Source organism: Muscardinus avellanarius (genome assembly GCF_963383645.1).
Source record: "Muscardinus avellanarius genome assembly, chromosome: 2".
Lineage (NCBI taxonomy): Eukaryota > Metazoa > Chordata > Mammalia > Rodentia > Gliridae > Muscardinus > Muscardinus avellanarius.
Window position 1 is genome coordinate 15,334,920 of NC_137787.1, and position 27,789 is coordinate 15,362,708.

The window sequence follows — 27,789 nt, forward strand, 5'->3', positions numbered from 1 at the left end:
CTAAACTTGTCTTAAATCCTTTCATCATATTGTAGATCAAGATTTGGAACTCCCCTTCTTGCATTTCTTGTAGGTCAGTATCCATGATTTCTGTCATTTCTCCATTATTCCTAGTTCTCATATTTTCAAAGTTCTCAGGTCTGCTTTTCTGCTGTCTTCCCATCGTTAGTGGGTATTATTTTTAGCCCAGTTTTTGTATTAGGACTTTAGAAAAGACTTATCCCCCTAGGAAAAAAACTTATCCCCCCAGAAAACCAAAAACCAAAACAAACCCAAAGACCCAAAAAGAAAAACAAACAATACCAAACCACAATAGTAAAAAATAAAATATAAAAGGATAGAAAAATAGTAACAATAAATAAATAAATAATTAAAAGAGATAACAGTCCTACTATGTTGCTGATATATGGTGAATCTTGTATTTGCTTGGAGTGTCCCCTTGTGGCCCCGTGCAGGTATTGTAGCTTAAGCGCTCTTCTTTGGTCCCGGAGTTGAACTGGCCCACTTTGCGCACACTGGCACTCACATATATTGTACTCACTGTGTGCTTGCCGGGTCCATGGCTCCTTTGAATTCACGCTGGCAGTCCAATCTGTGGCTCTGAAGCTCTGGTAGCTCTTCCATATCCTGCTGACTTTTCGCTCCCGCAGTGAGCAGGTCCACTTCCCCAGTCCCTGCTGATCTCCGGGCGTGTCTGCGGGGCCGCCTTTGTTGGGTGAACAGAGCCGCTCAGGAGCTCCAGTTAGCTAGCAACTTCAGGTATTGGAACTCTCTGGACACTTTCCGATTTTAGAGCTTCTCTGGGAATGTTGAAGACCCAAAAGTCCCTTTGGGCCAGCGGCCCTGAGGCCACTGCGCCTGTGCCTGCGCCTGCACTCCGCCGGCCGCCGAGTCTTCAGCTCACTATCTGCTTTCTTTGTGTGTTGTGGTGAATCTTGCAGTTCAGTTGCTGGATTTTTTCTGCTGTACTCCCCAAGTCTGTTTTGGATCGTACGTTTAATTTTTTCTTTATTAAGACACTTCTGTCTCAGTAGTTGAACTAAATTTGCTTCAGCTAGTGAGGAACGCTGCATCTCTCTGTCGCCACCTTGGAAATCCACCAAAAACCTTGTAGTGGGTGCTTTTAAAAGGTACAACTTAAGTTCAAAATTTTTACTTAAAATTATATCTGTATCACATTTTTTAAATAAGGGACATGGATCTCTTTACTTGCAAAGTAGTTTTATGCAGAAATGCTAGATTTGTTTCCTGTGTGAACCTAGAAGCATTCAAGGCTAAAAAGAGTTCCCCTCCAGCCTTGTGGGATAAAGTTTTGCAAACTTCCCTGAAAAACTTAGGATTACTAAATTTTTAGCATTACTTATGGGTGGAAAGAGGAATTACTAACTTTGCAACTGAGTTATCTAAAAACCTTTGTAAAAGTTAAGCTAAAAACAAAAACAACAAAAAGACAAAAATCCAAACACAGAATAATACTCTATCTAGAATCTGTTACCTGGTATCTCACACATGCTGGGTAAGTGGTTAGGAAATGCTTGTCTTTTGTTTCCCAGAAACATATTTTTCTCATGGTATCAATGAAATGTTTATCAAATTCTACTTAGGGCCGGGCGTGGTGGCGCACGCTTGTAATCCCTGCACTTAGGAGGCAGAGACAGGAGGATCGTGCAGGTTTGAAGCCAGGTTTGCTGGCTTAAGAGACCCTGTTTCCAAATAAGAAAATATAAAATAGGTCTGGGGGTGTAGCCTGCAGGTAGAAGGGTTTCCAGGAACCCCAGCACCACCACCCAAAAAAAAAAAAAAAATCGACTTATTTTCTGTAGATGACAACCACAAGTGTTTTTATTGCTGGCTCTAGTCCTCTACCCTTATGTTCAATTATTGAAGTTAACTTTCAAAAGAAAAGATAAATAGGTGAACTTATATTTTTTTCTACCAATCCAACTAACTTGCTATTTCTCAAATTTTCTTCTCCACTAAGCCCTTTTCCTTACTTATGATAGCTATAAATCCTTATCCATGACTCGAAGTCCACTTTCTTAACCAACCTCAGAAAAGTTCTTTTTCAGGTGGGTTTAGATGTGGGTTGGGCTGTAGGCAGGTCCAGTCAGCTGCCCACATTGCCCAGTATTGGAGAGGCTGGCTTCTGTAAATACAAACTGAGGCTTTCAAATACAGTATCTTCCACCTTAGCCAAAGCTTGCACATGACAGAGGTGCTTCTTGCTAGCTTCACGAAGAATGTTAAACTCCAATTATCTTGTCCTAGGTATAGGGACTCTTGCTTTTATTTTCATGAGGGCAGATCTGTGGAGAGCAGAAAGGAAGAGACTTTGTGAACCAGTGTCAGAAGTGGGCTTCTTGCCATAGCTCTCCTGGATGGGGTCATCTCTGTAGCTGTTGGAGTAGTGGTATTATTTGCTTCAGACACACTTTCTGCATTTTCCATTGGCATCCCAGCAACCTGACTTTATGGATTAGAGCTGCCTTTTCTTTGATTTCAAGTTGATTTGGGCCAACTTGTAAACTCCAGGAAGAGCCAGGTGAGCAGGAGAATGAGATTGAGGTGCGTATTCTCCAGTTCTTTCCTCACACAGGGTTGCCATTCTGGTGAAGTCTACAGACCTGCTCAGGAGGCCTTCACTCTTACTAGAGTGCACGCTATTCTGGAGCACTGGAGTGTCACTGGGCTCCCTTAAATAAGATTGCACAGGTTTGAAGCCCACATTGCTGGCTTAAGAGACCATTTCCAAATAAAATATAAAATAGGACTTGGAGTGTAGCCCAGAGGTAGAAGGGTTCCATCCTCAGTACCACCAAAACCAAAACACTCCTTGGTTACACTCAGCCCTTTCCAGGCAGGATATTAACATAAGTATGGAAAGCCCTAAGTTTTGTCATGTTTAGACAAAAAAATAAAAAATAAATCAACAAATATGATAGGATTTTATAAAGTTCATCTTCCTTTATAGAGATTTTAACTACAGTTGTTTTTCACATTTCTACTCTCTGCTAGCAGTCTCATATCCAGCCTTGCTTTTCTTGTTCACCCCTGGGAAAGATTACTAGCTGTCTAAAACTAGAAATTATTACTGTGGCCATATAGGTAAAGAAAACAAAGCAGCCAGGCAGGCATGGGTGGCACACACCTCTAATCCGTTTTAGGAAGCCAAGACAAGAGGATTCAAAAGCAATCTCGGCAATTTAGCAAGCCTGTCTCAAAATAAAAATACGACTATAGGTGTAGCTCAGAGATAGAATGCCTCTGGGTTCAATCCCCAGTATAAAAGGAAGGAGGGAAAGAAGGAAGGGAAAGGAAGGAGGGAGGAATGGAGGAAATCAAGGGAATTTACAATCGAAGGATATTAAACTGAACACAAAGGATTAAAGAACCAGAAAGATACTCTGTAGATTTGTTCTCTACTGCACTAAATGTGTCCTAGCACTTACAATAGTGCCTGGTATAAAGGAGTTTTTAATTACATAACAGTAAATTGAATTAATAAGTATAATTCATTTTTCCATTAGCAGCAATTTTAAGCTGCTTTTGAGTTTCATTTGTAGAAAAGGCAATTTCTTTGGATAAAATTTATTTTCTGCCATTTACTTTATAGACATTTAATAAGAAATATATTTGAAATACACAAAATTTTAAGCCTAACTCTAGAAATCATGTAAATATATGTTAACTATGGTCTGACCCTTGTATTTCTAATAATATTATAACATTATTATCTTAGCTAGTTTTATTAGAGAAGCAACCCTCCCACCACTCCTGGGTATATAAAATGAAACTGCAATGTAACCTTGACAGAAAGAATGGGTTTTTTTAATTGCTATTACAGCAAAATCTGAGGAAGACATGTTTAAATTATAATACCTCAAAGCTAAAGGGGAATAAAATACACCTAGTTGTACAAATTATATACAATAAAAAAATCAAGGAGAGGACTTCAAAAATAATTTCCTGGATAACTGTTTTATAAGCCCCAATTTTTATCAAACAAAAGACTAAAACCAAAACAAGAACGCTGTGACTTGACAAACACTTATTTAATTTTTGGAACACAACATGAGGAATAAGATGCCATCTTCACAACAAGGAAATATTGTGCTTTGAGCGCCTTTGACATCTGTCTCCATTGTCCTCATTACTCTCAGGATGCTGCGTCTCTGGCTGGTTGGCTGGCAGTGCTGGTCTTTTCTGCTTGTAAGTTCTGTTTGGGCTTGGAATAGTTCCAGGGCCTTCTACTCTCTGTGAATCCATATAGTTTTCTAAGCGCTACTCGAGCCGCTTCTTCTTCTGCAACCAATACAGTCTCCCCAGGTCCTTCTGCGATCAGCTTTTTATCGCTAGAAACAGCAAACAGCAGTCTTAAGTTATACTGTGCCCAGTAAGACTGTATACAAGCAGTTATGCTTTCAAAATCTTATTTCCATATTAATACCCACCAGAAGTAACATGATAGCTCTAGGTAAAGCTTTTGGATTTTAGCTAGTTTTGCTGCAAGTTGGGTTTCTTTTTATTTTTTCGTTTTGGTACTGGGGAATGGGGCATCCTATGTAAGAGATATACTCTCAGCCCTTCTTATTTTGAAACAGGGTCTCACTAAGTTGCTGAGGCTGATCTCAAACCTAAGACCCTCTTGTCTCAGCTTCCCAAGGACTGAGATTATAGGCAGGCATGGTGACGCCCAGCCTAACACGTGTGTCTTTTACTAAGGATTGAACTCGCAGATGTTTTACTTCTGAGCTATTTCCTCATCTCTGTTTTATGAGACAGGGTTTTGCTAAGTTGCTGAGGCTGGCCTCGAACCTACAATACTCCTGTCTCAGCCTTCCAAGTACTTGGATAAATAGGCATATGCCACTGTACTCAGCTAACACTTGTAATCTTAATACCCCCAAATCAACTTGGGGCAGGGAAATTTCTTTTTTCTTTCTTTTTTCTTTTTATTGTGGGTCTGGGGATGGAACCCAGGGGCATTCGACCTCCAAGCTACACCCCCTGCCTTAAGCTACACCCCCTGCCTTATTTTTTCTTTATTTTGAAACTGGGTCTCACTGAGTTGCAGAGGGCCTCACTAAGTAGCTGAGGCTGTCCGTGAAACGCAATCCTCAGGTCTCAGCCTCCCGAATGCGGGATTACAAGCGTGCGTCACCACGCCCGGCTTGGGCAGGGCAATTTCTAACTGACAAAACGGAAAAGCTCCCAACATTGGTTGAGTTTTATGTTTTGATTGGCAACTAAGCCTCTTCTTTTCCACTTCTAGACTCAGTTGTTGACAAGAGTAGATTAAGGTTAAATCTATAACACACACGAGTCAAAACTTTTATTTTTATATAGAAAAATATAGGTTAACATATACCCCATGAAGTTCTATAGTAAAGAGTTGGCGAACCAGAGTTACTATTAGCAAAACAAACATCACTCCCCTGCCTTTAAGAAGGACTAAGGGAAGTAGTAAATAAATCATGGGGTAAATTTCAAATGCCTTTTAATACAATTAGAGATGATGTTAAAGGGTTGCTGAGAGGTGTTCTTAGGGCTTCTAACCAAAGCTATGAAGTTAAGATTAAATTTTACTAACCAGTACAAACCGACAAAATACAAAGGCAAAGCTGTGGTACTTCCAGACTGCCTGGTGAGCCTGGGCTCAGGGGCTGAAATCTTTCTCTTCTCCAGCTCTTCCACCAGTAGTCCCATGGGGTTTGTGACCTCCCACATCTCAAAAAGCTCTTTTCCAGTCATTTGAGTAATTAAGAAGTCCTGTGTAGAAAATAATAATTTACACATATGAATTTACACAAAGAACCTAAGGACCATAATTCAAAGTAAAGGAAATGAAAGATGACACATACTACAGTTTAGAATCCCTAACCAGAAAATCTATGATCTGAAATGCTCGAAAATCTCAAACTTTTGAGCACTGACATCATGCTGGAAAAGGTTGACATTTTAGAACATTTGGGATTTCCACATTAGGGAAGCTCAACCAGAAAGTCTTGCAAATACTCCAAAATTTGAAAAAAAAAAAAAAAATTCCCAATCTAGTCCCAATTTTTTCACTCTGGTCTATTTTTTGTTTTGTTTTTATTTTTTTTCTGGTTCTAGGGATTGAACCCAGGTACTTATCTATGCTAGGCAAGTATTCTACCACTGGGATATAACTCCAGTCCCCAATACAATTTTTTTCACATAAATTTTAACATAAGAACATAGTTTAGCCAAGCGTGGTGATGTATGCTTATAATCCCAGTACTTGGGAGGCTGAGACAGGAGGATTGTGCAGGTTCAAAGCCAGCCTCAGCTACTTAGTGAGGCTCTCAGCAACTTAATGAGACCTTGTTTCCAAATACAATATAAAAAAATAGGTCTGGGAGTACAGCCCAAAGGTAGAAATCCTCTGGGTTCCACCCCCAGTACCACCAAAAAGAAAACCTGAGAAACTTGTCTACTTCAAGTTATATGACATACCAAAATTGCACAGAGTGGAATTTTATTTTATAATTTATAATTATATTCTTACCAGTAAGAAAAAAAATTTAAATAGTTATATTAATAAATAGTAAGAACTTTAATAGTAAGAAACTCATAAAAGCCATACAGGGCCTCCAGATACTACTGATTATAATTTTTTTTTAATTCACTCAAATAGCTGGGTGTGGCGGCACATGCCTGCAATCCCAGTACTTGGAAGGCTGGGAAGGAGGATGGAAGGTTCGAGGACAACCTCACTAAGTAGTGAGACTCTCATCAGCCCTGTTTCAAAATAAAAAAATAAAATAAAATATGGCTAGAGGATATAGCATAGGGGCAGAATGTCCCTGTGTGAGTTCAATCCCCTGTACAACACACACACACTCACACACACACACACAAATCCAAATAACAATTTCACATAAAATCACTTCTAATAAAAATTGTATAAAAATATGAAAAAAATTTTCACAAGAATTTATAAACTGCAATTTAAATCATATAACAATAATTATATGGGATAGATGAATGGAGACAGAAAAGGAGACATTTAAAAAGATCTAAGAGCTGGGTGTGGTGCTTGGGAGGCTGAGACAGGAGTATTACACAGGTTTGAAGCCAGCCTCAGCTGGCTTAAGAGACTCTGTTTAAAAAAATATATATATATATATATATATATATATATATATATATATATATATATATTAGTATAATAGGTCTGGGAGTATAGCCCATAGCCCAGAGGTAAAATGCCTCTGGGTTCCATCCGCAGTACCACCAAAAAAAAAAAAAAATCTCTTAATTCAAAAAATAAGTCACTCAGCACTAGAACTTTTTCAGCTTCAAAAATAATCCCACCTATTTATTTATTGGTCCTAGCTAGGGAAGGAAGACAGGGCTTACCAGTAATAGGGACAAAGTACGAAATGCTGATTAATACAGTATCTTTTTCTAAAAAAATAATGAAACTTGGTATGTGACTTAATGAATAGATTTCAACAGCCAGTAATGTTTTTGTTTTGTTTTCTTTCTTTTTTTGTAGTACTAGAGATGGAATCCAAAGGCATTCTACCTCCAGGCTACACTCTCAGCCGAATTTTTATTCTTTATTTTGAAACAGGGTCTCACTGAGTTACAAAAGGCCTAAGTAGTAGCTGAGGCGGCCGAGAACTGCGATCCTCCTGTCACAGCCTTTTAAGTGGTGGGATTACAAGCGTGCACCAACACACCCAGCTAGATGTTGGATTTTAAGGACATTCAAATGTCTAAACCAGGGGACTTTTTATTACTTAAAAGTGACTTCATGAACTCTGATTATTTAAGAGTAAACATGTTTTCATCCAATAGCAGAGGATAAAAATTTTCCTCATTAATAAACTCTGAAGACAGTGCAAGTCAACTTGTACAAATTACTTACAAATTTTAATTAGCTAAGTTACTGACTAGCAAAGAGATGGCAGTATATTACAGGAACTTGGGAATCTATGAATTTATTACCTGATAGCACAAAATAGCAGCGGGCACTCTTGCATGACATTCTGAACCACCCTAAGCATCTGCACACCATCCTTTGACCTCATTCGTTTACCAAACACCTACTGACTACCCTGTAAACATTATTCTTGGCCTTAAGGCTGTAAAGCTGAAAACACGAGCTGAGGTTGTTCAGAAGTCACATTCTGGAGCTTACTATCCACTTCTTAGGATGTCCTCAATAAAAGACAACTAGAGTAAGTAAAATAAAATTTAGGTCTTTGTCAATTTGGGTTGGTAGAATAATTTACTTCCAAAGTAATACAGCAAAGAAATGAAATAGAAAAGGACACTTTCTCTTTCGGTCTATCTAAGCATGTCAGAGCACGTGCAATGAATAAGTCCTTACCCTGATGAAAAGTACAGTCCTCTCAGGTCCGCTACTCTGTAACAGGGCTCCAATGACTGCAAAAAAAGTCCTCTGCAACACAGGTGAGGGGACTGGAAACTCTGCACTCAGAGTTAACTGCTCAACAGCTAAGTTTCTAGCCACATGGCAAACGACTTCTTCACCAGTAAGAAAGTTAACTAGATTACTGATGCCTTCAGTGGGCAAGTCTGGGAACTCGTCTTCTAGTAACTGTGTGAGGCACGCTTGTGAAAAAGAGATCCCGTGTTCAGACAGTTCTTGATTATCTTGGAGATTCAGAAGAACAGCTTCCTTCTCTATCCCAAGTTTTCGACGCTTTACCTCTTCACTTTCAATATAGCAGCTATTAACAAACGCCGTTTTGAGAAGATCTAAGGAAAAGGTCTCCTGTAAGCGATGTCCAAACGCTTGTATTTCAGCATGGTAATCCCAGTTGGGCTTCTCTGAACTGAATACATACAGACATTAAGGAAGAAATGGCAAGGAGAACACCATATTACCATGTTGTAAACAGTTTTCATTGTGTTGTATTTTTATTAATTATACAAAGGAAATGAAAAAAGTATGTTTCTTTTTAGTGCTAGCCTCTGATAGTATAAATATAAAACTTTAATTCAGATAAATGCTAAGTTAATATTTTGCTATATCCTACATAAATGGTAGGATTAATTTTTCCTTTGACTCAACTGGCACACTAAAGTGGTTCAACATCAGAGACTAAGTGATCATGCTAGACTTTAGCTTCTTTATTTTTGGTCTAAGCATGGAACCATGATTTCCACCTATGTATGAAACACAACTTTTAATGTCACATATCCAGGCCATAAGCATTGTTATTTATTTAAGTTTTGAAATATCCATTTAAATTAGCAATTTAAAAATCGAGTACCAACATTATGGGTAGGAAACACATCATGGGCAAAGGATATAGCTGAGTGGTAAAGAACTTGCTTGGCATACAACAAGGTCCTGGGTATGATCCCCAGCACCAAAAAATAAGTAAATGAAAGGTCATAATTTCCAAGAATAAACTAAAATATGATTTTCTAAAGAAAGATGACAAACCCAATATAAAGCCCGTTTAAGAAAAAAGGGAGCAGCAAATTACAAAATAATGAATGGTCTGTTTCACTGGTTGTAATAGCAATAATATGGTCAAATGCCCATAAATGGAACCATTAAAAAAAAAAAAAACGAGTTAAGTGCATCCATTTGAATTTTTGTCTATGCCTTGACAACATATCAATGACACATTATTAAGCCTGGCCTGGTTGCCCACACCTGTAATTCTGGTACTTGGGAGACTGAGACAGGAGAACCGCTTAGTGAGACCCTGTTTCAAAATAAAGAATAAAATAGGGCTGGGGCTGTAGTTCGGAGATAGACTACCTTGCCCCTGGTTCAATCCCCAGTACCGTATACACACATAAAAAAGACACATTATAGAGAAAAGGAAAGATGCACGGCCACATGTGAAGCATGATCTCATCTGGAATAATAAAAAACAACAAAACCTGCATTTCTTTTTGCCAAACTACAACAACAAGGGCGAAAACCTAGAGCTCCGCTTTGTTCTTTTACTCTGGACAGAAGGCTGGCCATTGTAGACTTAACTCGTCCCCCTCATTCGCAGTGTTGGATAGTATTATCTTGGCTCTTTTGCTCACAAAACAGAGGCTAAAATACCCAACCCTGCCCCCCCCCAAAAAAAAAAAAAAAAAAAAGAAGACCTTCCACGGCCTCAAGTCTCCGAAAGCTCAGTTAAGATTCTTCAACAGGGCGTTTTAAAGGTGGGGGAAAGCCCCGCGCGGAGGCGCAGGCCTGAAATCCCTGCATTTGGGAAACTGAGGCAGGGTGATCGCGGTTCGCGGGCCCAGGCTCAGCTACTTAGTGAAGCCCTTTGTAACTCAGTGAGACCCTGTGTCAAAATAAAAAATAAGGCTGGGGGTGCAGCTCGGAGGTCGAATGCCCCTGGGTTCCATCCCCAGACCCGCAACAAGTGAAATAAAACCAAGGCGGGCAGCTCGCGCTCCATCGCCGGAGCGCAACCCCTCGTCCTCGGGTCGCGTCCACATCTCCACTCAGATCCAGACTCAGCGGCGGGGGAGAAGCCCGCGCCCGCCCGCCCGCCCCGGCCCGGGGGCAGCCTCGTACCGGCGCACGGGCGGCGGCGGGCAGCGGAGCAGGCGCCTCCGCTCCAGCTCCTTCTGGAACCGGAAGGCGGCGCGGAACCCCTTCTTCACTCCGCGCACCGGGGGCGCCAGCGTGGGGGCGGCCGGGGCCAGGAAGCAGCGAGGCCCCTGCCGGAGCAGCCGCACCAGCCCGGAGGCCATCGCCAGCGCGAGAGCAATGGAGGACGGAAGGAAGACGGCCGGGCCGGTGTCACCGGAACACAGTTCCCCAGGAATCGACGGAGAAGAAAAGCAGGGGGCGGGGACTTCCGCCAGGGGGCGGGGACTTCCGCCAGGGGCGGGGCGGATGCTGATGTTTAACCGCGCGTGCGCAAGCGCTGGTTCTTGCCCCGGGTGGGTTACTTTCAGCTGATTGGGTTTGAAAGGAAATTGGATCCAGGGATTACTGGAAGACGTTGCCATATTCTGTCATTTAATAAAGCAAACACCCAGTACTTGAGAAGCTGAAACAGGAGGATTGTAAGTTAGAGGACAGCCTCTAAGCGAGACTCTCATCAACCTCGCCATATCGTTCTTCAAATGAAAACTAAGACGATCCACTAGCCCAACATGATTCAGAAACATATACTCCATAGTGGATAGAGAGAATGGGGAAACAGACAATTTTTAGGAAAGTAGTAGAGGAATTTTAGGGGGATTCAGTGGGAATAGAGAAACATATACAGTGGCCTGGGACAAAGTCTTTCCAAGAATTAAAATAGGGAAGCTATATTCAGCGGGATCTGGAGCCTCTGGGGAAAGCCGCTCCCTAGGCGGAAAGAAGAGAACGAGCCGAGTTTGTTTTTCCCTCCTGCAGTCCAATCTCCAGCCTCTGCCTCCTTCTGAACAAACTCAGGAAGCAGTTTCGCAAGGTCCCCTGGGAAATGTAGTTTGCAGAAGTCAGCTCCCTGTGATGTGGACTTAGCAAAGTAAGGGCAGATAGCAGGGGATCAGGTAGCAAACAGGCAAAAGACTAGCAGGGTACTTACACTTAAATAGCATAAGGGTAACACACATTGATTGCTTTATCCAAATGTTAAAGGTAGGAATTTTTCAAGCAAAGGAATAATATGGTGCCTATTATAGTATTATTATCATTATCATTATTATAACAAAGCTATTGACTATTCCGTCAAGGAATAAAGATTTAAAGTCAGCAAAGGTGATGGCAAAACAGATGTTGAGAGATCAGGTCCACAGTTAGGACCCGAGTTAGCAATAATAACTACTGCAGCACAATTTTTGCTTCCTAGACCACCAATTAAAGGTAATATTATTCTTCTCATTTTAGAGATGTGAAATTCTTAAATACTAACTGGCTTGCCAAAGCATTTCTCTGCTAGCTAAAAGCAAAGTTCTCCGACCCTCAAGATTTCGCTCTTTCCACTGTTAGGGTAAAGTGACACCTAAGACTGCATTGCTGGCAATCAATAGCAGAACTTTATTAATAGACTGCATCCTAACTCAGCAGGGAAGCGCAAATCGATTCTTCCTGTGTATCAGTTTCAAGAGGTTGTGTTAATATGCTTTCACTATCACCACGTGAATCCATTCTCATCAGAAGTCACAGCTACAACCCCATGAAAAAAATACCTTCCTTGGGCCTCAGGACAACACACATCCTATCCATTTTTCTCATATTTCAAAGAAACTCCTCCTCAGTCTCCTTTCTGTTGGTGTTTCCAAAAGCTCTAACTGTTGGTGTTTCCAAAACCTCTGGCCTGGCACACCTCTTTATAAACACACACACTTACAGGCACTTCATATACTTTCACGCCTGTAAGTACTACATGTATACTTTTTAAAAAATTATAAAATATGACATAAAGGTAAGATAAATTTAAAACTTTTTAATGCAAATTATACTTAAGGTGTGCTCAGCCTAAGATGTTTTACGTGCATTTGGGGAGAAATCAGGAGCAGCTGCTCTTTCAAGAAACCAGGCCAGTTTCACATCTTTGAGGACAGTCCACCCCAGTTGTGAGAGTTAAAACTTATTCAGACCTTGTTGTAACATTAAACTGCTCTAGGTGATTATTTGTTTTCTTTGCTTTTAGGACAACTTAGGGTATAATGACAGTTAACAAGGTAAACCGAGGCACCATAAAAACAGAGCTTATTTGGCCTCGCATGGTGACGCATGCTTGTAATCCCCATGCTTGGAAGGCGGAGACAGGAGGATCGCGCAGGTTCAAAGCCAGCCATGCTGGCTTAAGAAACCCTGTTTCCAAATAAAAATATATAAAATAGATCTGGGAGTGCAGCCCAGAGGTAGAAGGGCTTCCAGGAGCCCCAGTACCACCACCACCACACACACACACACACACACACACAAAAAAAAAAAAACAGATTATTTGAGCAAACAGTGATTCATGAATCTACAACCCAAAGCCATAAGTGGTTTGGGGAGCGCCAGAGAAGAAGTGTAAGAGATGAAGTTTTATATAGCGAATGTAGGAAAAAATACAAAGACCATATTTAATTGGTTTCAGTTATCAAGTAGCCTAATTTGATAAATATGACTGAAAAGTTCTTGGTTATTAATCAAGATTTTGTTGGCTTTTTTTTTTTTTTTTTTTTTTTTGGTGGTACTGGGGTTCCTGGAAGCCCTTCTACCTTCGTGCTACACTCCCAGACCTATTTTATATTTTTTTATTTGGAAACAGGGTCTCAAACCAGCGTGGCTGGCTTTGAACCTGCGCGATCCTCTTGTCTCCGCCTCCCAAGCACGGGGATTACAAGTGTGTGCCACCACGCCAGGCGTTTGTTGGCTATTTCTGATTGGTTGGGCTTAAGTTCTATTTTCCGTTGCCACAGACATTTACAAGAAACAAGAAGTTTCACTTCTGTTTTCAAGTTAAGAAGGGTTATGAGCACTTATGAGGCCTCACTGGCTCTGTCTGCCCAGATGTTCTTCAGGCTGGTCTACATTTCAGTTTACCATAACAGCAAAGGCCTCATCTGTAGATGACCTCATCCTCCATTCCAACCATCCTGCTGCCTTCAGCTCAAGTACAAACTTGGTTCCTCTCCTCTACTGGTCAACCAGTGAGCGTCTGTTGACCCTGCTTCTCCAACATACTTCATCTCTATCTAAATATGTTCAACTCCCTCAGTTTTGTGTGCAGTCCAGGCCTCCACACTGTCCGACAGTGTGTACAAAACTCCTGCATCCGTCTACTGGACACCTAGTCTTGGAGAGCCAGTGGGCATCTCAAGCTTCCTACTCCCTCTTTCTCTCCTAAAGCGGCTCCTCCCACATCTTCTCCAGCCCCATAAATGGCAGCTCTCTTCTTCCATGCGCTCAGTCCACAGTCCACAAATCCCAGTGCCATTCTCAGCTCCTGTCTCTTTTACATTCCACACCCAATAAATTTTACTGGAGCCACCTCCTAGCTACCTCTGGAATCTGATATCTTCTCATCACTAGCACAATTAGAAAGCCATAATCCTCTCTCAGGTGACTTATTTCATTGACTTTCTTGCTGACACTCTTGCCTTTTAAAATTGAAGGCACATTCAGTCAGGCTTCTGCTAGAAACTATTTAATGGCCTCCCATCCCATTCAAAGTAAAAACCCAAATCCTTACAATGGTTTCCAGGCTGGAAGTGATCTCTCTGGTGACCTCTCTGTCCTCATCTGTCTCCGTATCCCTCCATTCACTCTGCTCCAGCCTTACTGTTCCTATAGAACCCTAGGCAAGCTCCCACCTCACGGTCTTGGCAGGATAGCCCTCTGAGCAGAGCCACAGGGCTCCCAGTCAGTCACCTGTCTCGACACTCTATTGTACAAGCCTTGCAAGAACCATGCCTTCATTATCTTGTCAATATATGACACAGAGTGGGTGTGCAATACATGTTTGTTGATGAATAAATTTATGAATGTTATCAGCTTCATTATAATGTTATAATAAAGCACATATCACTATAAGAATATAGTAGTGCATCATTGCTCAAGAGAAATACCATGGAAGTCACATTTGTAGGTTAAATTTTTTATTGTTACATAAAAGGAAAAGCAGGTCATGTTAATTTTAATACTCTGTGTGTGTGTGTGTGTGTGTGTGTGTGTGTGTGTGTGTCTGGGGATGGAACCCAGAAGCATTCAAACTCCGAGCTACATCCCCTGCCCTATTTTGTATTCTTTATTTTGAAACAGGGTCTCATTAAATTCGGGAGGGCCTCACTAAGTAGCTGCGGCTGTTCATAAACCGTGATCCTCCAGTCTCAGCCTCCCAAATGCTGGGATTACAAACGTGCACCACCATGCCCAGCTAATACTACCTTATATAACTTAATAAGTACAGCGTAGTATCATTTCAACCTGCAACCAACCTAAATATTGTTACTGAAGTATCTTATATATTCTTCTTATGTTACATTGAATCTTTAAAACTCAGTATGTATTTTCCACTTATACCACATCTCAATTCGGACAAGCCACTTTTCAAGTGCTCAGCAGTTCCTTGACAGTATTGGCACAATCCGAAATTCAGGTGCACTTGTGGAGGGGTGAGGGACTGGGAAGGGGAGGCCCTGGTGTCATTGACCTCCCAGGTCCCAGTCATGACTCTAGCGTGCCAGCTGTCAATTTCTCCAGGCAAAACCTCCAGGAATACACCTGTGGCCGGCAAGTGAGGCTGTTGCTTGCTGGAAGGGGAGCGAAGGCTCATGTGAGAACCACGGGAATCCCTGGCGAGAGCTGGTCAGGAAGGACTCATTGTAGGATTTGATTCTATGTTAGTTGATTTGAGATTTGAGGAAAAAGAGGGCTTCCCTCTGGATTGAATGGGGGAAATTCTAAGAAAATGGGGGAAATTCTAAGATTGGATATCTTTCGTGGGGAGTATTGGTGATTTAACCCAGAAGCATTTTACCTTCAAGCTACACTTTCAGCCTTATTTATTTATTACAAATTTATTAAAATAGGATCTCTTGCTAAGTTACTGAGAATCTCACTACACTGCTGAGGCTGTCCTTGAACCTGCAAACCTATTGTCCCAGCCTCCAAAGTACTGGGATTACAGACAAGTGTCACGACACTCAGTTTGATCGGCTATCTTACATTTTACCCAGGTGGAGCAAGACTAAATAGAGGTGAAAGCTGTAATTGGCAAAGAAATAGGGATCAGTCATAGTAGCCAGGGTAAGAGGATGTTTGGCCATTTTTGTGGCTTCCACAAAACGCATATAGGCAGTGTTTAGGTGGACATAGAGTGGTCTGTGCGATGTGCGTGTTCCACGGGAAGGTGTCCTGAGCACCCAGCCATTCCAGGGCCGGGCTGGCAGCACCTGCCATGCTTCTGGGGTTAAAGGCTGCTCTTCTCTTTCTCATAGTTAGGCAACATTAGGCAGGTGATTGAACTTTTATCTGCTAAAGTTTTCTCATCTCTAAGAATACAAAAGCACCTCTCTCTCCATCTCTGACAGTTACCAGTTTTAGCTGAAATAATCTCTGTAAAGAAACAGGGACATTCCCTGGCATGCAGTCATTGCTGAACAAGTGTCTCTCATGTGGTTCAAAGATTCCAAGACCCACTATTTTTTTCTCCTTGAAATTGAAGTCTGTCTCCCAAAGAGTGGCTTTTTCGAATGGATTCAGGGACACATTATTTCCCGAAGGCTCTGGTTTGAGAGACAATCCCTCGTCCTCTCCAAACATGAAATCTATTCCTAGGTGAGTGGCTTTACTTTTTTAGCTTTCTTTACTGCCCCCACTTCTCGACAGAAGCCCGCTGGTGGATTCCTTTCCGGACCACATTTTTTTTTCCTGCCGCGCGTCTTCCCCAGGCAATACGGCAGCGGCGCCCGCACTCGCGGCATTACGGCGGCGCGGGCCCACGCGGCCGGTTGCCCCGGGAAACCAGCGCGTCCCCGCCCGCCGGGCCGTCAGCTGATGGGCCGCCCGGGGCCGCGGCCGCGCGAACATGGCGGCCGAGATCCACTCCAGGCCGCAGAGCAGCCGCCCGGTGCTGCTGAGCAAGATCGAGGGCCACCAGGACGCAGTCACCGCCGCGCTGCTCATCCCCAAGGAGGACGGCGTGATCACGGCCAGCGAGGACAGGTAGGGCGGGCGCGGCAGGGCCTGCTCGCTCGCACGCCCAGCCCGCCGCCCCGGCTCCGGCGAGGTCCCCGCGGGTCCCCCAGCCGCGGCCTCCACCGCATCCCTCCCGCGCGGGCCCTTCCATCCGAGACCCTCGTCGCAGCTGCGCCCTCCACTCGGGACTCTGGTCCCACCACGCCCCTCCGTCCGGGTCTCCAGCCCCTCCAGCCCGGGAACTGGTCGCCCGCACCCCTCCAGCCCCGGACCTCCCAGCCCCTCTCTCCTTTGGGGGAGGGAGGAGTTTTGCCTGGCGCTCAAGAGTTTCTTTGGCCCTCCAGGGTCAGTTCCAAATCCCCACTTTGGGGATCCCGGGGGAACTGGCGGCTGCTCACCGCGGGCGGGCTCTGGTGCCAAGTATTTTTTCCTGCAAGGAACCTCCAGGGACTTCCGCCGCTTCTAGTTGACCCTGGGGTTTACACCTCTCCGTGTTACCGCAGGCCTCTAGATCAGTTCTTTGCCCCACAGCTGCTAGAACTACCTGAACTCTTATTTGCTAAGTCGTTTTTTTTTTGTCTTTATTAATCAAGATGGCTATAAAAAGATGCATTTTTCTTAAAAGAAAATTCTATCTACGCTTCCAGAATTAGGAAAATTAATGTTGCTTATGTAGAATAAACCACGGCTTGTTAGCTGTGCGCATAGGAGCTGACTCTTGCACTGAGACATCCTGCCTTGGATACCCACCACACTTTGGGAAACACCGAGATTTGGGCCTGTTGTCTCATCCGACCCAAGAGGAAACTGTGACTGCAGAGATGAAACCAGCTACTCAGAGTCACGGAGATGCGGTGAAGTCAGATATCTGGAGACTTCCCACCTGCTCTCTGGTTTTCAGGGTAGCCTAACTGGATTAGAGCAATATTACTCGTTTTTCAAATCTTAGCAGCTTTCAAAACCCTAAAGGTTTAAACCTCAGCTGGCTTTCTGGTGGGAATGTGAAGGAAATGAGGGATGTCTTTTGAGTGAACTGTGTTCCCTTGTTACAGATAGTGATATGGAAAATGCCCGAGGGCTTCGTGGAGAGTGGAAGGACGGGCAGTGAAGGCAGAGCCTGTTTTGTAATTATACCCTTTGAAGCAAGTAACCTGAAGAGGCTGCGTTGAATGGGAAGAGAAAGCCCAAGCCCCCAGCTCCTCTTCGACCTGACTATTGTGCTTCTGAGTGAACTTAGGGCTTTCCCTCACTTAGGTAGCAACCTTATTCTTGACAGACATTGTCCTCTCCCTGCAGTTTACATGGTGGGGAGTGGGACCTGGACCTTGGGGTGCAGAGACACAGGGAAAAGATAGGAATGTAAAAAGTCAAAGGTCAGAGTGATACATTTGTGAGATATAAACCTAGGGGCAGATAGCACTATAAAAGTTAGCTTTCTTTAATTCAGTAAAATATTTTATTCATGACTCATGCATGTTGGATAAATTGCTGAATATTTGAGATTGCCAGGCTGGAGCAGTACTGAAAAGCGTTTTATGGAAAGTGATTACTAAGCTCCTCTGAGACCGGAATGGCCTGGGATCTTTGGATCAGCTCAGGTTTTCCCTGGGACATCACCCTTCCTGCCGGGCCCAGGTAGATGACTGGACTAGGTGAGGGTGGCTTCTCAGGTTGCTAATCTGAGTTTCAGGCCCACAAAACTTCCTTGGAGGTAGGACAACCTTTTTAGTAGATGCCACATTTTATGAGATTTAATGACAGCACACGGCTGTGAATGTTTGTTGGTGGTATTACTGGTAGCTTTTTCATTTCCATAAATGCATGTCGTCTTCTTCATTTATTCATGTCTTTAGGAATACTATATTTAGTGAAGACTAGGTTCTTGGGGATATCAGAAACCGAAAACCACAGCATCTGTCCTCATACCACTCAGGCTTTCATTGATTTTTATGGCCCTGGCCCTGAGAAACCCAGCATGTATGTCTGAGGAAATTGAACATTGACCTTTATTCATCCAAGTAGTTGTCAGACACTAACGAGGCGCTGGGCCCCTGCTAGGCCTGCGGATTAACAGAAAGGCCTCTTACACTGAAGTTGCTTTTTCCCCGAGGGCTAGACAGACTGGCGAGGAGATGACCCCGTGGTCTCAGCTCTTGGGGCGCCGGAGACACGAGGAGGAGAAGGCCAGAGTTCCAGGACAGCCTCCCAGAAAAGATTCTCAGCACTGGTGTTCGTGGATAAAGGAGTGATGTACATCCCTGTTCCAGGCAGAGGAATGACAGGAGGGAATTTTAAGGGGATAAAAGAACCATTGCTATTTCTAGTGACCAGAACAAAGTGGGTGGCCATGGCAGGAGAGAGGACCCAGGGCAGGAAAGGCCAGTGTCCAGGCTTGGAAGGGCTTTTTCCGCTTTCAGGAATCTGGACTTTATTCTGTAGGCAATAAAGAACCACCGTAGTGTTCAAAACAGGCAAATGAAATTATCGGAATTTATAATTTAGAAATAGCGATAGCTCATCTTCTTTTTGTAGTCTCGTCTCTCTACCAGCACAGGGTTGGATCGTAGGTGTGTCGCGGCATCCGATGCTCCTACTCTTCCAGGAGGAAGGCACGACCATAGCAGTTCCAAAATTCAATACATTTTAAAAGTCAAAAGTTTGTGTGTGTAAGTTGGACCTGAAAACTCATTTGATGCAAATACTTGGCCTAAGAAGATGAGACTGTATGTAAGCAGCTATTCATTGTAATGTGAAGACTTAATCTATTTTACTGAGGAAATAGCAACATATTTAACTAAGGGTGCTGCCCCAGGTCTTGCTGGGAGTATTACAGAAAATATGGTATATGCGTCATGTAATAAAGGCCCTTGACAGGTCAGAAAACCGAGACACAGGCTGGGCGTGGTGGTTCACACTAGTAATCCCAGTACTTGGGAGGCTGAGACAGGAGGATGGCAGGTTCATGGGCAGTCTCAGCTACTTAGAGAGGCTGTCAGTAACTTAGTGAAACCTTGTTTCTAAATAATAAAATAAAAAGGGCTAAGGGTTCAGCTTGGAGTAGAATGCCCCTGAGTTTAGTCCTCAGTACCGCAAAAACAACAAAACAAAACAAACAAAACAAAACACCCTGAGGCACAAAAGATATTGAGGTAATTGCTTAAGATCACATCGCTCTTAAGTGACATGACTGAGATTTGAGCCCAGGCCTGACACCGACACCCAGGTTCTTTTGGCCCTGTGTTTGATTTCTCTACAGCTTTGGGGAAACCAAATCCAGGCACTGAGTCAGGGAACGATGACTCCAGCAGCAGGTGTAAAATTCTCATATTTTACTTTTTGCTGTGATTCAAGACTTTTCCTTTCTACTGTACCTTTTCTATACAACTTGTTCTGTGTGTGTGTGTGTGTGTGTGTGTGTGTGTTGATTTTAGGGATGTTCTACCTCTGAGTTACACTTCCAGCCATGTATGTATACATACATACATATATACATATATATTTATATAACTATATATACTTTTTTATTTTGAAAAAGGGTCTCACTAAGTTACTAAGGGCCTTGCCAAGTTACTGAGGTTGGCCTCGAACCTGGGATTCTCCTGTCTTAGCCTCCCAAGTATTGGGATTAAAGGCATGTGTCACCGTGCCCAACTACAACTTGTTATTTTTGTTTGTTTGTTTGTTTTGTTTTTGTGATACTGGGGGATTGAACCCAGGGGCATTCTATCTCTGACCTACACCCTTAGCCCTATTTTATTTTTATTTTGAAACAGGCTCTCACTTGGTGAGAGTCTCACTACTTGCTAAGACTGTCTTCGAACCGGTGATCTTCCTGCGTTAGTCTTCCAAGTACAGGAATTACAGGCGTGTTCCACCATGCCAGGTTCAACATGTTCTTTAATGCTTAGAAAAGTCACTTTTAAAATTTAGAATAGGGTCCAACTGAAGGTAAGTCATTTTATGAAAGCTATATGCAGCAAGAACCAGCTGAGAGCATCTGAGAGGATAGGGGAGAGAGACATGGGGTCTTTTTGAAGTGAGTGTTCATTTTCCTAACGTCTCGGCCAGTGGTTCTCTAGCCAGCGGTGATTTGGGGCCCCTGGAGACCTTTGGCAAGGCCTGGAGACACTCCTGGTTGTCATAATTGGGAAGAAGCTATCACTGGAGTGTAGGGGGAGGCCAGGGATGCCACTGGGCACCTCTACTGCCCAGGACATTCTGCGCCAAAGGATTATTCAGCTCCAAATGTCAGTACTGCTGAGGTTGAGAAGTCCTGGTCCAGCCTAATGTGCTTGTCTCTGTTGACAGTGGTGGTTCTCAAACCTGAGCATGCTCAGAATCTTCTGGAGGTCTGGTTAAAATGCAGGTGGCTGGGCCCCATTCCAGAGTTTCTGAGAGCTGGCATTTCTGCCACGTTCCCACAAGATTCTGATGCTCATGCTCCTGGTCCAGGGCTCACACCTGAGAACCACTGTTCTACAGGGAATGAGGCTTGTCATGTGCTTGCTGGGCGAGATTCACTGGGGGAGAAGACTCTTCATATTCTGTCTGCATGCGTACGTGCGCGTGTGTGTATGTGTGCGTGTGTGTGTGTGTGTGTGTGTTTCTGGAATGTATTTGCCTGTTGTCATTCACACATATCCACCTATCTACCAACAAAACCAAATTACATATGGCAGAGCTAAATGCAGTCAACCATCCAAAGAGTATCAAGGCAATGTGGAATATTGAGGTTTAACTCCTTCATACCTGACCAGGTAATTAGTGGTTGGAGCAGTGAACTTGGGCATCTGGTCAGAACTGTTCATGGTTAATGTGTCATGAATGGTTAACAGAGAAGGATGCTACTCCTTGTTCAAATTCATTTCTATCTTGTTGGAGTAATAAATACCTTAAGTCCTTTTATTTAAACTTCACTCTTTTGATAAACCTAAATTAACTTTTTTTTGTGTATGGTACTAGGGGTGGAACCCAGAGGCTTTCTACCTCCGGGGTATACTCCCAGACCTATTTTATATTTTATTTGGAAACAGGGTCTCACTAAGTTGCTGAGAGCCTCACTAAGTAGCTGAGTCTGGCTTTGAATCTGTGCGATCCTCCTGTCTCAGCCTCCCAATTGTGGGGATTACAAGTGTGCACCACCACACCCGGCTAACTTAGCTTTTATTTTTTTATGGTATTAGGGATTGAAGTCAGACGCATTCTACCTTTGAGCTACATCTCCAGCCCTTTCTATTTTTTATTTTGAAATAAAGTCTTGCTAGGTTGCTGAGAGTCCCACTAAATTGTTGAGGCTGATTTTGAAACTGCAATCCTCCTGTCTCAGCCTTCTATAAGCACTGGGATTATAGGCATGCACCACTGCATCTGGCTTAAGTGTGTGTGTGTGTGTGTGTGTGTGTGTGTGTGTTGTGTTTTGTGGAACTTGGGATTGAACCCAGAGCCTGGAGCATGTTAGGCAAGTGCTCTACTGAGGTACATTTCCAGCTGTAAATTAGTATTTTTAAGACTAGTTTAATTAGTTGAACTTTGGAACTAAGAATTTGAGCTTTGGAATTGACCAAAGTATAAGAGTGATAAATTCATGAAGTCTCTTTATAATTCTTAAGTTATTGTACTACTTTCCTATTTGTGGGGAGAAAAAAAAAATCAAACAAAAAAATGTGAGAAGTTCAGTAGTAGCCGGGCGTGGTGGCGCACGCTTGTAATCCCAGTGCTTGGGAGGCTGAGACAGGAGGATCACACAGGTTCGAAGCCAGCCTCAACTACTGAGTGAGGCTCTCAGCAGCTTAGTGAGACCCTGTTTCCAAATAAAGTATAAAATAGGTCTGGGAGTATAGCCCAGAAGTAGAAAAGCCCCTGGGTTCCACCCCCAGTACCACATAAAAAAAAGGTAGAATGCCCCTGGATTCAATCCCTGGTATCACAAAAAAAAAAAAAAAAAAAAAAGAAAAGAAAAAAGAAAAGAAAAGAAAGAAAGAAAGAAAGAAAGAAGAAAGAAGAAGAAGTAGTTCAGTAGTAAGTTTCAGAATTTGCACTGCAGCAGTTACTTTCTGGCAGGAGAAACAGAAACTGAGCCTGCTCAGGACAAAAGTGAAGCGTGTGGCGGCAGGACCCAATTTCCTAGACAGAACGTGTTTCTGGACTCCTTATCTGGACTACAAAGAAGTTTAGACAGCCAGTTGGTTGAATGATAGAATTTTTGAAAGGTGAAAGTTTCACTGTAAAGCATTGTAAACAAGTTAAGGTTTTAGGCCCGCTCTCTTCACTTTTGAAAAATAGTTTGAAGATGGGCCTGCCGAGCTACTGCTTCAGGGCTGGAAGCCAAGATTGGTTTCTGCAGGAAGCTCAGTTTTGTCTGGCCTAGGTTAAACAGAGATCTCATGTGTTCTCAATTTTTTTTTAACGTCGCACATATGTTAGTAAGTAATTGAGATTACAGAAAGCCAACTTTTAAATATTTCGTACCATCTTCCTTTTCATTATACCAACTCTTTAATATGTTTGTTTTCTCTTAGATGTTTCTAAGCATATTAAGATGGATTGGTAGAAAACCAGTCCCTTTATTAGTGGCTCATGTGAAATAATCCTAAATAAATGACTTTATTTTTAAGTGTTAGGTTAGGAGGAGACCTGGCATCGCTCAGGTTGTTAGTTTATATCCATAACCAGGCATAAACTGCTGGAGTTGTCATGCAGTGTCTAAAATTAGGTTCTTCAATTTGTGTTATAAACTGAAGACATGAGAAGGCAGGGGCTCAGGTGGCTGTGCACTTATTCCTCTATTTTTAGAGAAACCCTTCATTATAATCATTTTGTTTTTATAATGTTGTCAAGAACACAGACGCCTGAGCTCACATGCCTGCATTTGAATTCTGGCCACGTGACTTTGGGTAAGGCGGCTCATCTCTTTACCATCATAGTTTTCTATCTGCAAAATGGAGGTGTTGATGGCACCTGCCTTGTAAGGTTTAGTGAAGAGCAGATGAGTTTGTGTGATAAAGAGCATAGAACAGCGTCGAGTACAAATGTCAACTATTATTTTATTCCCATTTATTTTCCATTTAATTACGTTGATGTCAGCAGAAGCTAAAGAGGTTTCTGCTTTCTCTGTGGGTGTGTAAGCAAAATAAAAGTTTCCCTGCCTGAATAGGGCAGTGACATTTGGGGGTCGCTCACAGACCTAAATTCTGATAACTGTCTTGAAACATGCCTTTCCTTATTTTCTCATTTGATCACTTTTAGGTCATGTCAGTCATAGCACATTCTCTTCTTAGTCTTTCCCCCGCTGTGTTAGAGATCCCGAAGACCAGGTTCATCGACTCACTGTGACTCACACTATCATCATACTCATGGCTATGATTTATTATACTCCATGGACACAAAATAAATTTGGCACATGGGGAGAAGACAAGAGGAGAGAGGCCCAAGCTTCCCGTGGAGTGCCGCAGGGCGAGCTGCATTCCCGCAGCACTGAGTTCTGATGGCAGGTGTGAAGCATCCCTGTGGGTGGCTCATCAGAGACTCAGTATGCAGAGTGATGGGAGGCACCCTCTTCCCAGCCTGTACCCAAATCCCAGACTCCTGGGCAGAAAGCTAGTGTAGCACCTAAGCCTTCCATTTTGTACAAACATTAAGCAGAGCGAGCCATGCTTTTGAGTGAAGGAATGGTCGATGGTCAGGACCCTCTGGAAATCGGAGGTTCTGGGCGCCAGCCAAGGGCCAGCCCTGGCCTTTCCAAGAACAGCCTTCTCAGGCCTGTTAGCCCCAGGGCTTGTCCTCGTTGTCCTTAACCCTCTTTTTGAGCCTTGATCCCTACAGCAGCTTTTATGTGGCTTCCCCAAGCATCCACCGTGTGGTGTGCCCAACCCAAATCCTCCCCGCCTCGCTCATCTACCTAGCATGGCGGGTATCCTGTCTTGTCTTTGCTCATGACTTTTCAGTAACTTCTTATTTCCTGATGTCTGTAAAAGAACTTTGGGAACATTATAACTGGTCCCTGCCCACCTGTTTCTACCTTTGTTTCTCAATTTTCTGTGGTTCTTTCATGTCTAGTAGAACCACAGTGTGCTCTTTTTTCTAAGATCTCTACGTTTCCCCACCCCGGCTCACACGGTCCCTCCCCCTCCCTCCTGTAATCAAGCCCAGCTTCACTTTCTAGGTCCCATTCAAGTTACACTTCCACCGCTGAGCGTTGTCCCCAGCTCACCATCCGCTGCTCTTTCTGAGCTTCCTTCAGCACTCAGTATCTTGGTGATGTACTTAATTAATTACAGTCAGATATTAGCTGCTGCTGCCTGACCTGCCCACAGTGCAACCTCCACAAAGTGGCTCACTTAGCAGGTTCTCCATAACTAGCCCTGGCTGGCTGATACAGACTCGGCCCCTGCTGTGCCGTGGGCCTTTCCCACTCTGGTTTGCTTTCTTGACTGGCTAGTCACTAGTAGGGAACAAGTTGCCATGCATGGATGGCGCCGGATTCTAGAATTCAGGAATCCATCTTCCTTTTCTGTAGTCTGCTCTAGTGCCTCTTTCTGAGCGTTGAAACTATGCTTCCAGGGAGTTAACCTCCTATTTCAAGACTTTGGGCTGTCAGAAGACATTTTTTTTTTTAAGCTAAAGAAAGGGTCTTGCTCAGAGCATGCACTGATTCCAGCTCATCTACATTATTCCTGTTCATCAGTACTTGGGATCATTGTTAGCCTTTATAGTGGCACCAGAGTTACAAGAAATCATTTTGGCGGGATGTGCTGGCACCTACTTATTATCCTACTACTTGGGGGTCGGAGACAGGAGGGTCTTAGGTTGGAGACCAGCCTCAGCAGTGTAGGGACACTCTCAGCAACTTAGGCTCTGTTTCAGAACAAACCAAAAAGGGCTGGGGGTGTAGCTCAGAGGTAGAATGCAGTGGGCTCAATCTTCAGTACAAAGAAACAGTTTTTTTTTATGCTAATGGAAGGAAAGGTGTTTGGCCTCAAAAGGAAAACATCTACAGATAGAAAAAGCTGCCACTAGGCTTCTGGGGAGTCATTATCTTGTAGTAGTGGTGGGACCACCCAGGGGCCTTCTCTGGGAAAACTGCCCTTGACAAAGTCAGTCTGCTGGCACATGATGGGTCAGCAGGCTGGCGCAGGGCTGGGCCTGGGGGAACCCCAAGCTGCCCTGGGTCCCTTCCTGAGGCTGCAGGAGAGGATGCGCCTTTCTGTTTTTCTCAGCCATTCTGATTCTCCTCTAAAAACAGAGGCTGGTTTCTCTCCCTTTTAGTTTAGAGAATCAATTCAGTATCAATCGAGGGTTTTCCCTGTCTCTTGCTGAAGGAGATGCCCCTTTTTTTCAGCCTCAGAAATGGAGGTCAGATTTCCGGAAACTTGGTCGGAAGGAAATTGTTGTTTATTTGATAAAAACACATTGCACTGATGGCTCTTTTGGTCCCGTCTTCTTTTCAGGCTAACATCGTAATGTTCTAGAAGCTATCTAGGGTACCAGAAGTACACATTTTGCTTTATTTCCCCTGGAGGTACTGTCAGACGAGGAAAACCGTCCTTTGCTGTAGGTGACACATTGTTTGGAGATCTACCAAGACAGAAAATAGTATCAGCATCCTACCAGTGGCCAGTCAGTGTTCTGTAGAATTACTCTTTGCCCAGCGTTTAAAAGAAATCAGGACCTTTAGTTTAATGTGTAAAATATAGTATAGTTTGAAATATGCTTTTAAGTTAATAGTTGGATAGTTTCTATGTGTCAGTATAAAATCTAAGGATGGTCAGATTGCCTTAATTCTGTTCTTTTGTCGATTAGGATATATATTTTCAGAAAAATTAAAAGATATTAAGGTATAAAATGCTGATGTTTCAGGTGAGGCAGAAGCCCATGATTTTACAGAAATATTTGAGTGATATTTGAGAGTATTTATAAATGTTGGCATTATTTGCAAGTTTATCATTTAGGTAATGGATAGTAAAAATATGTATTGAAGTCAGATGTAATTTCCTCATGAAATTATAGATTTGAAAATATTATCAATCCTACAAGATGTGAGAGACATTACCTTTCAAAAGAAAAATACTTCAAGCCTATCTTCCTACTTTATTGTAGCTTAAATAGATGAGATTGTGTAAGCCTGGGTGATTCCCTAAGGTATATTTTAACCTTGCTTTTAATTAACTCTTTGAGAACATTTACCAAAAGGCCTGGAAAAAATGACAAGGACTCCCTCTACCTATTCTGGTCACGAGGCTTGCCTTTTAGCAGATCAAAGATTAATCTCCATGGAATAAATACTTAACTTTTTTTGTGTGTGCGTGGGTCTGGGGATGGAATCCAGAGGCATTTGACCTCCGAGCTACCCCCCCCCCCCGCGCCCAATTTTTTTTATTCTTTATTTTGAAACAGGGTCTCCTTGAGTTGCAGAGGGCCTCACTAAGTAGCTGAGGCTGTCTGCGGACTGCGATCCTCCTGTCTCAGCCTCCCAAATGCTGTGATTACAAGCGTGTGCCATCACGCGGGGCAATACTTAACTTTTAATCAGAACTGTGGCCTGAAGTCTACTTTTCAGCATCTTCTCTCTCTCTCTCTCTCTCTCTCTCTCTCTCTCTCTCTCTCTCTCTCTCTCTCTCTCTCTCTCTCTCTGTGTGTGTGTGTGTGTGTGTGTGTGTGTGTGTGTTCTGGGGATAGAACCCAGGGAGTTAAGCCAGGGCACACGTTTAGTCCTTGTATCCTTCAGGCCGGGGAGCCGGATTTTTGTAGTCTTTTCTTTCCCTGCTGTTTTGGTTTGGATCTGGAATGCTCCCCAAAATGTTCAAGCATGGAAAGCTTGGGGGGGCCAGGTTTGGAGGCGGGGCCTGTGGCACTGATTGGCTGTCGAGGGCACCGCCCTCGTGCGTGGACCAATCCACTCGGCGGATTCATCCCTGACCACCCAGCGGACTGCGCGGAGGGACCCAGCAGGAGGAAGCAGGTTAGCCGTGGACGTGGTGAGCAGCCTTCCTGTGCCCGCCCTTCCACTAAGATGTTTCTGCCTTGGAGCCAGCCGGCCATGAACTGAATCCTCTGAAACCAGGAGCCAAAATAAATGTCCTGTTAGTGGTTCCTTGTCAGATATTTTCATCACAGCGACACAGCTGACTAACACGCCTGCCTTTCTGCATCGGATTTCTTAGCCCAGCTTTGCGGGTCCTCCCTCCTCACACCGCTCCTTT

The 27,789-nt window shown here is 43.4% G+C and overlaps 2 protein-coding genes across 2 annotated transcripts in view; one reads left to right on the plus strand and one right to left on the minus strand.

Annotated features, from left to right (window-relative positions):
* Window positions 1-4,156: 4,156 nt before the first annotated feature.
* On the minus strand, window positions 4,157-10,716 carry MRPL44 (mitochondrial ribosomal protein L44; the record flags this gene model as incomplete). The annotated part of the gene is made up of 4 exons (XM_080689309.1): window positions 4,157-4,352; window positions 5,591-5,769; window positions 8,363-8,831; window positions 10,538-10,716. 4 exons carry the CDS (start codon window positions 10,714-10,716, stop codon window positions 4,157-4,159), a joined length of 1,023 nt encoding a protein of 340 aa, XP_080545435.1.
* A 5,762-nt stretch (window positions 10,717-16,478) lies between these two features.
* WDFY1 (WD repeat and FYVE domain containing 1) overlaps window positions 16,479-27,789 on the plus strand; it is a gene marked incomplete at its 3' end in the record, with an annotated part of 46,355 nt that continues 35,044 nt past the window's right edge. Inside the window, exon 1 of the mRNA XM_080688823.1 lies at window positions 16,479-16,618. Within this exon, the coding sequence (XP_080544949.1) occupies window positions 16,482-16,618 (137 nt within the window). The 5' untranslated portion in view covers window positions 16,479-16,481. The remainder of the gene's footprint in view (window positions 16,619-27,789) is intronic.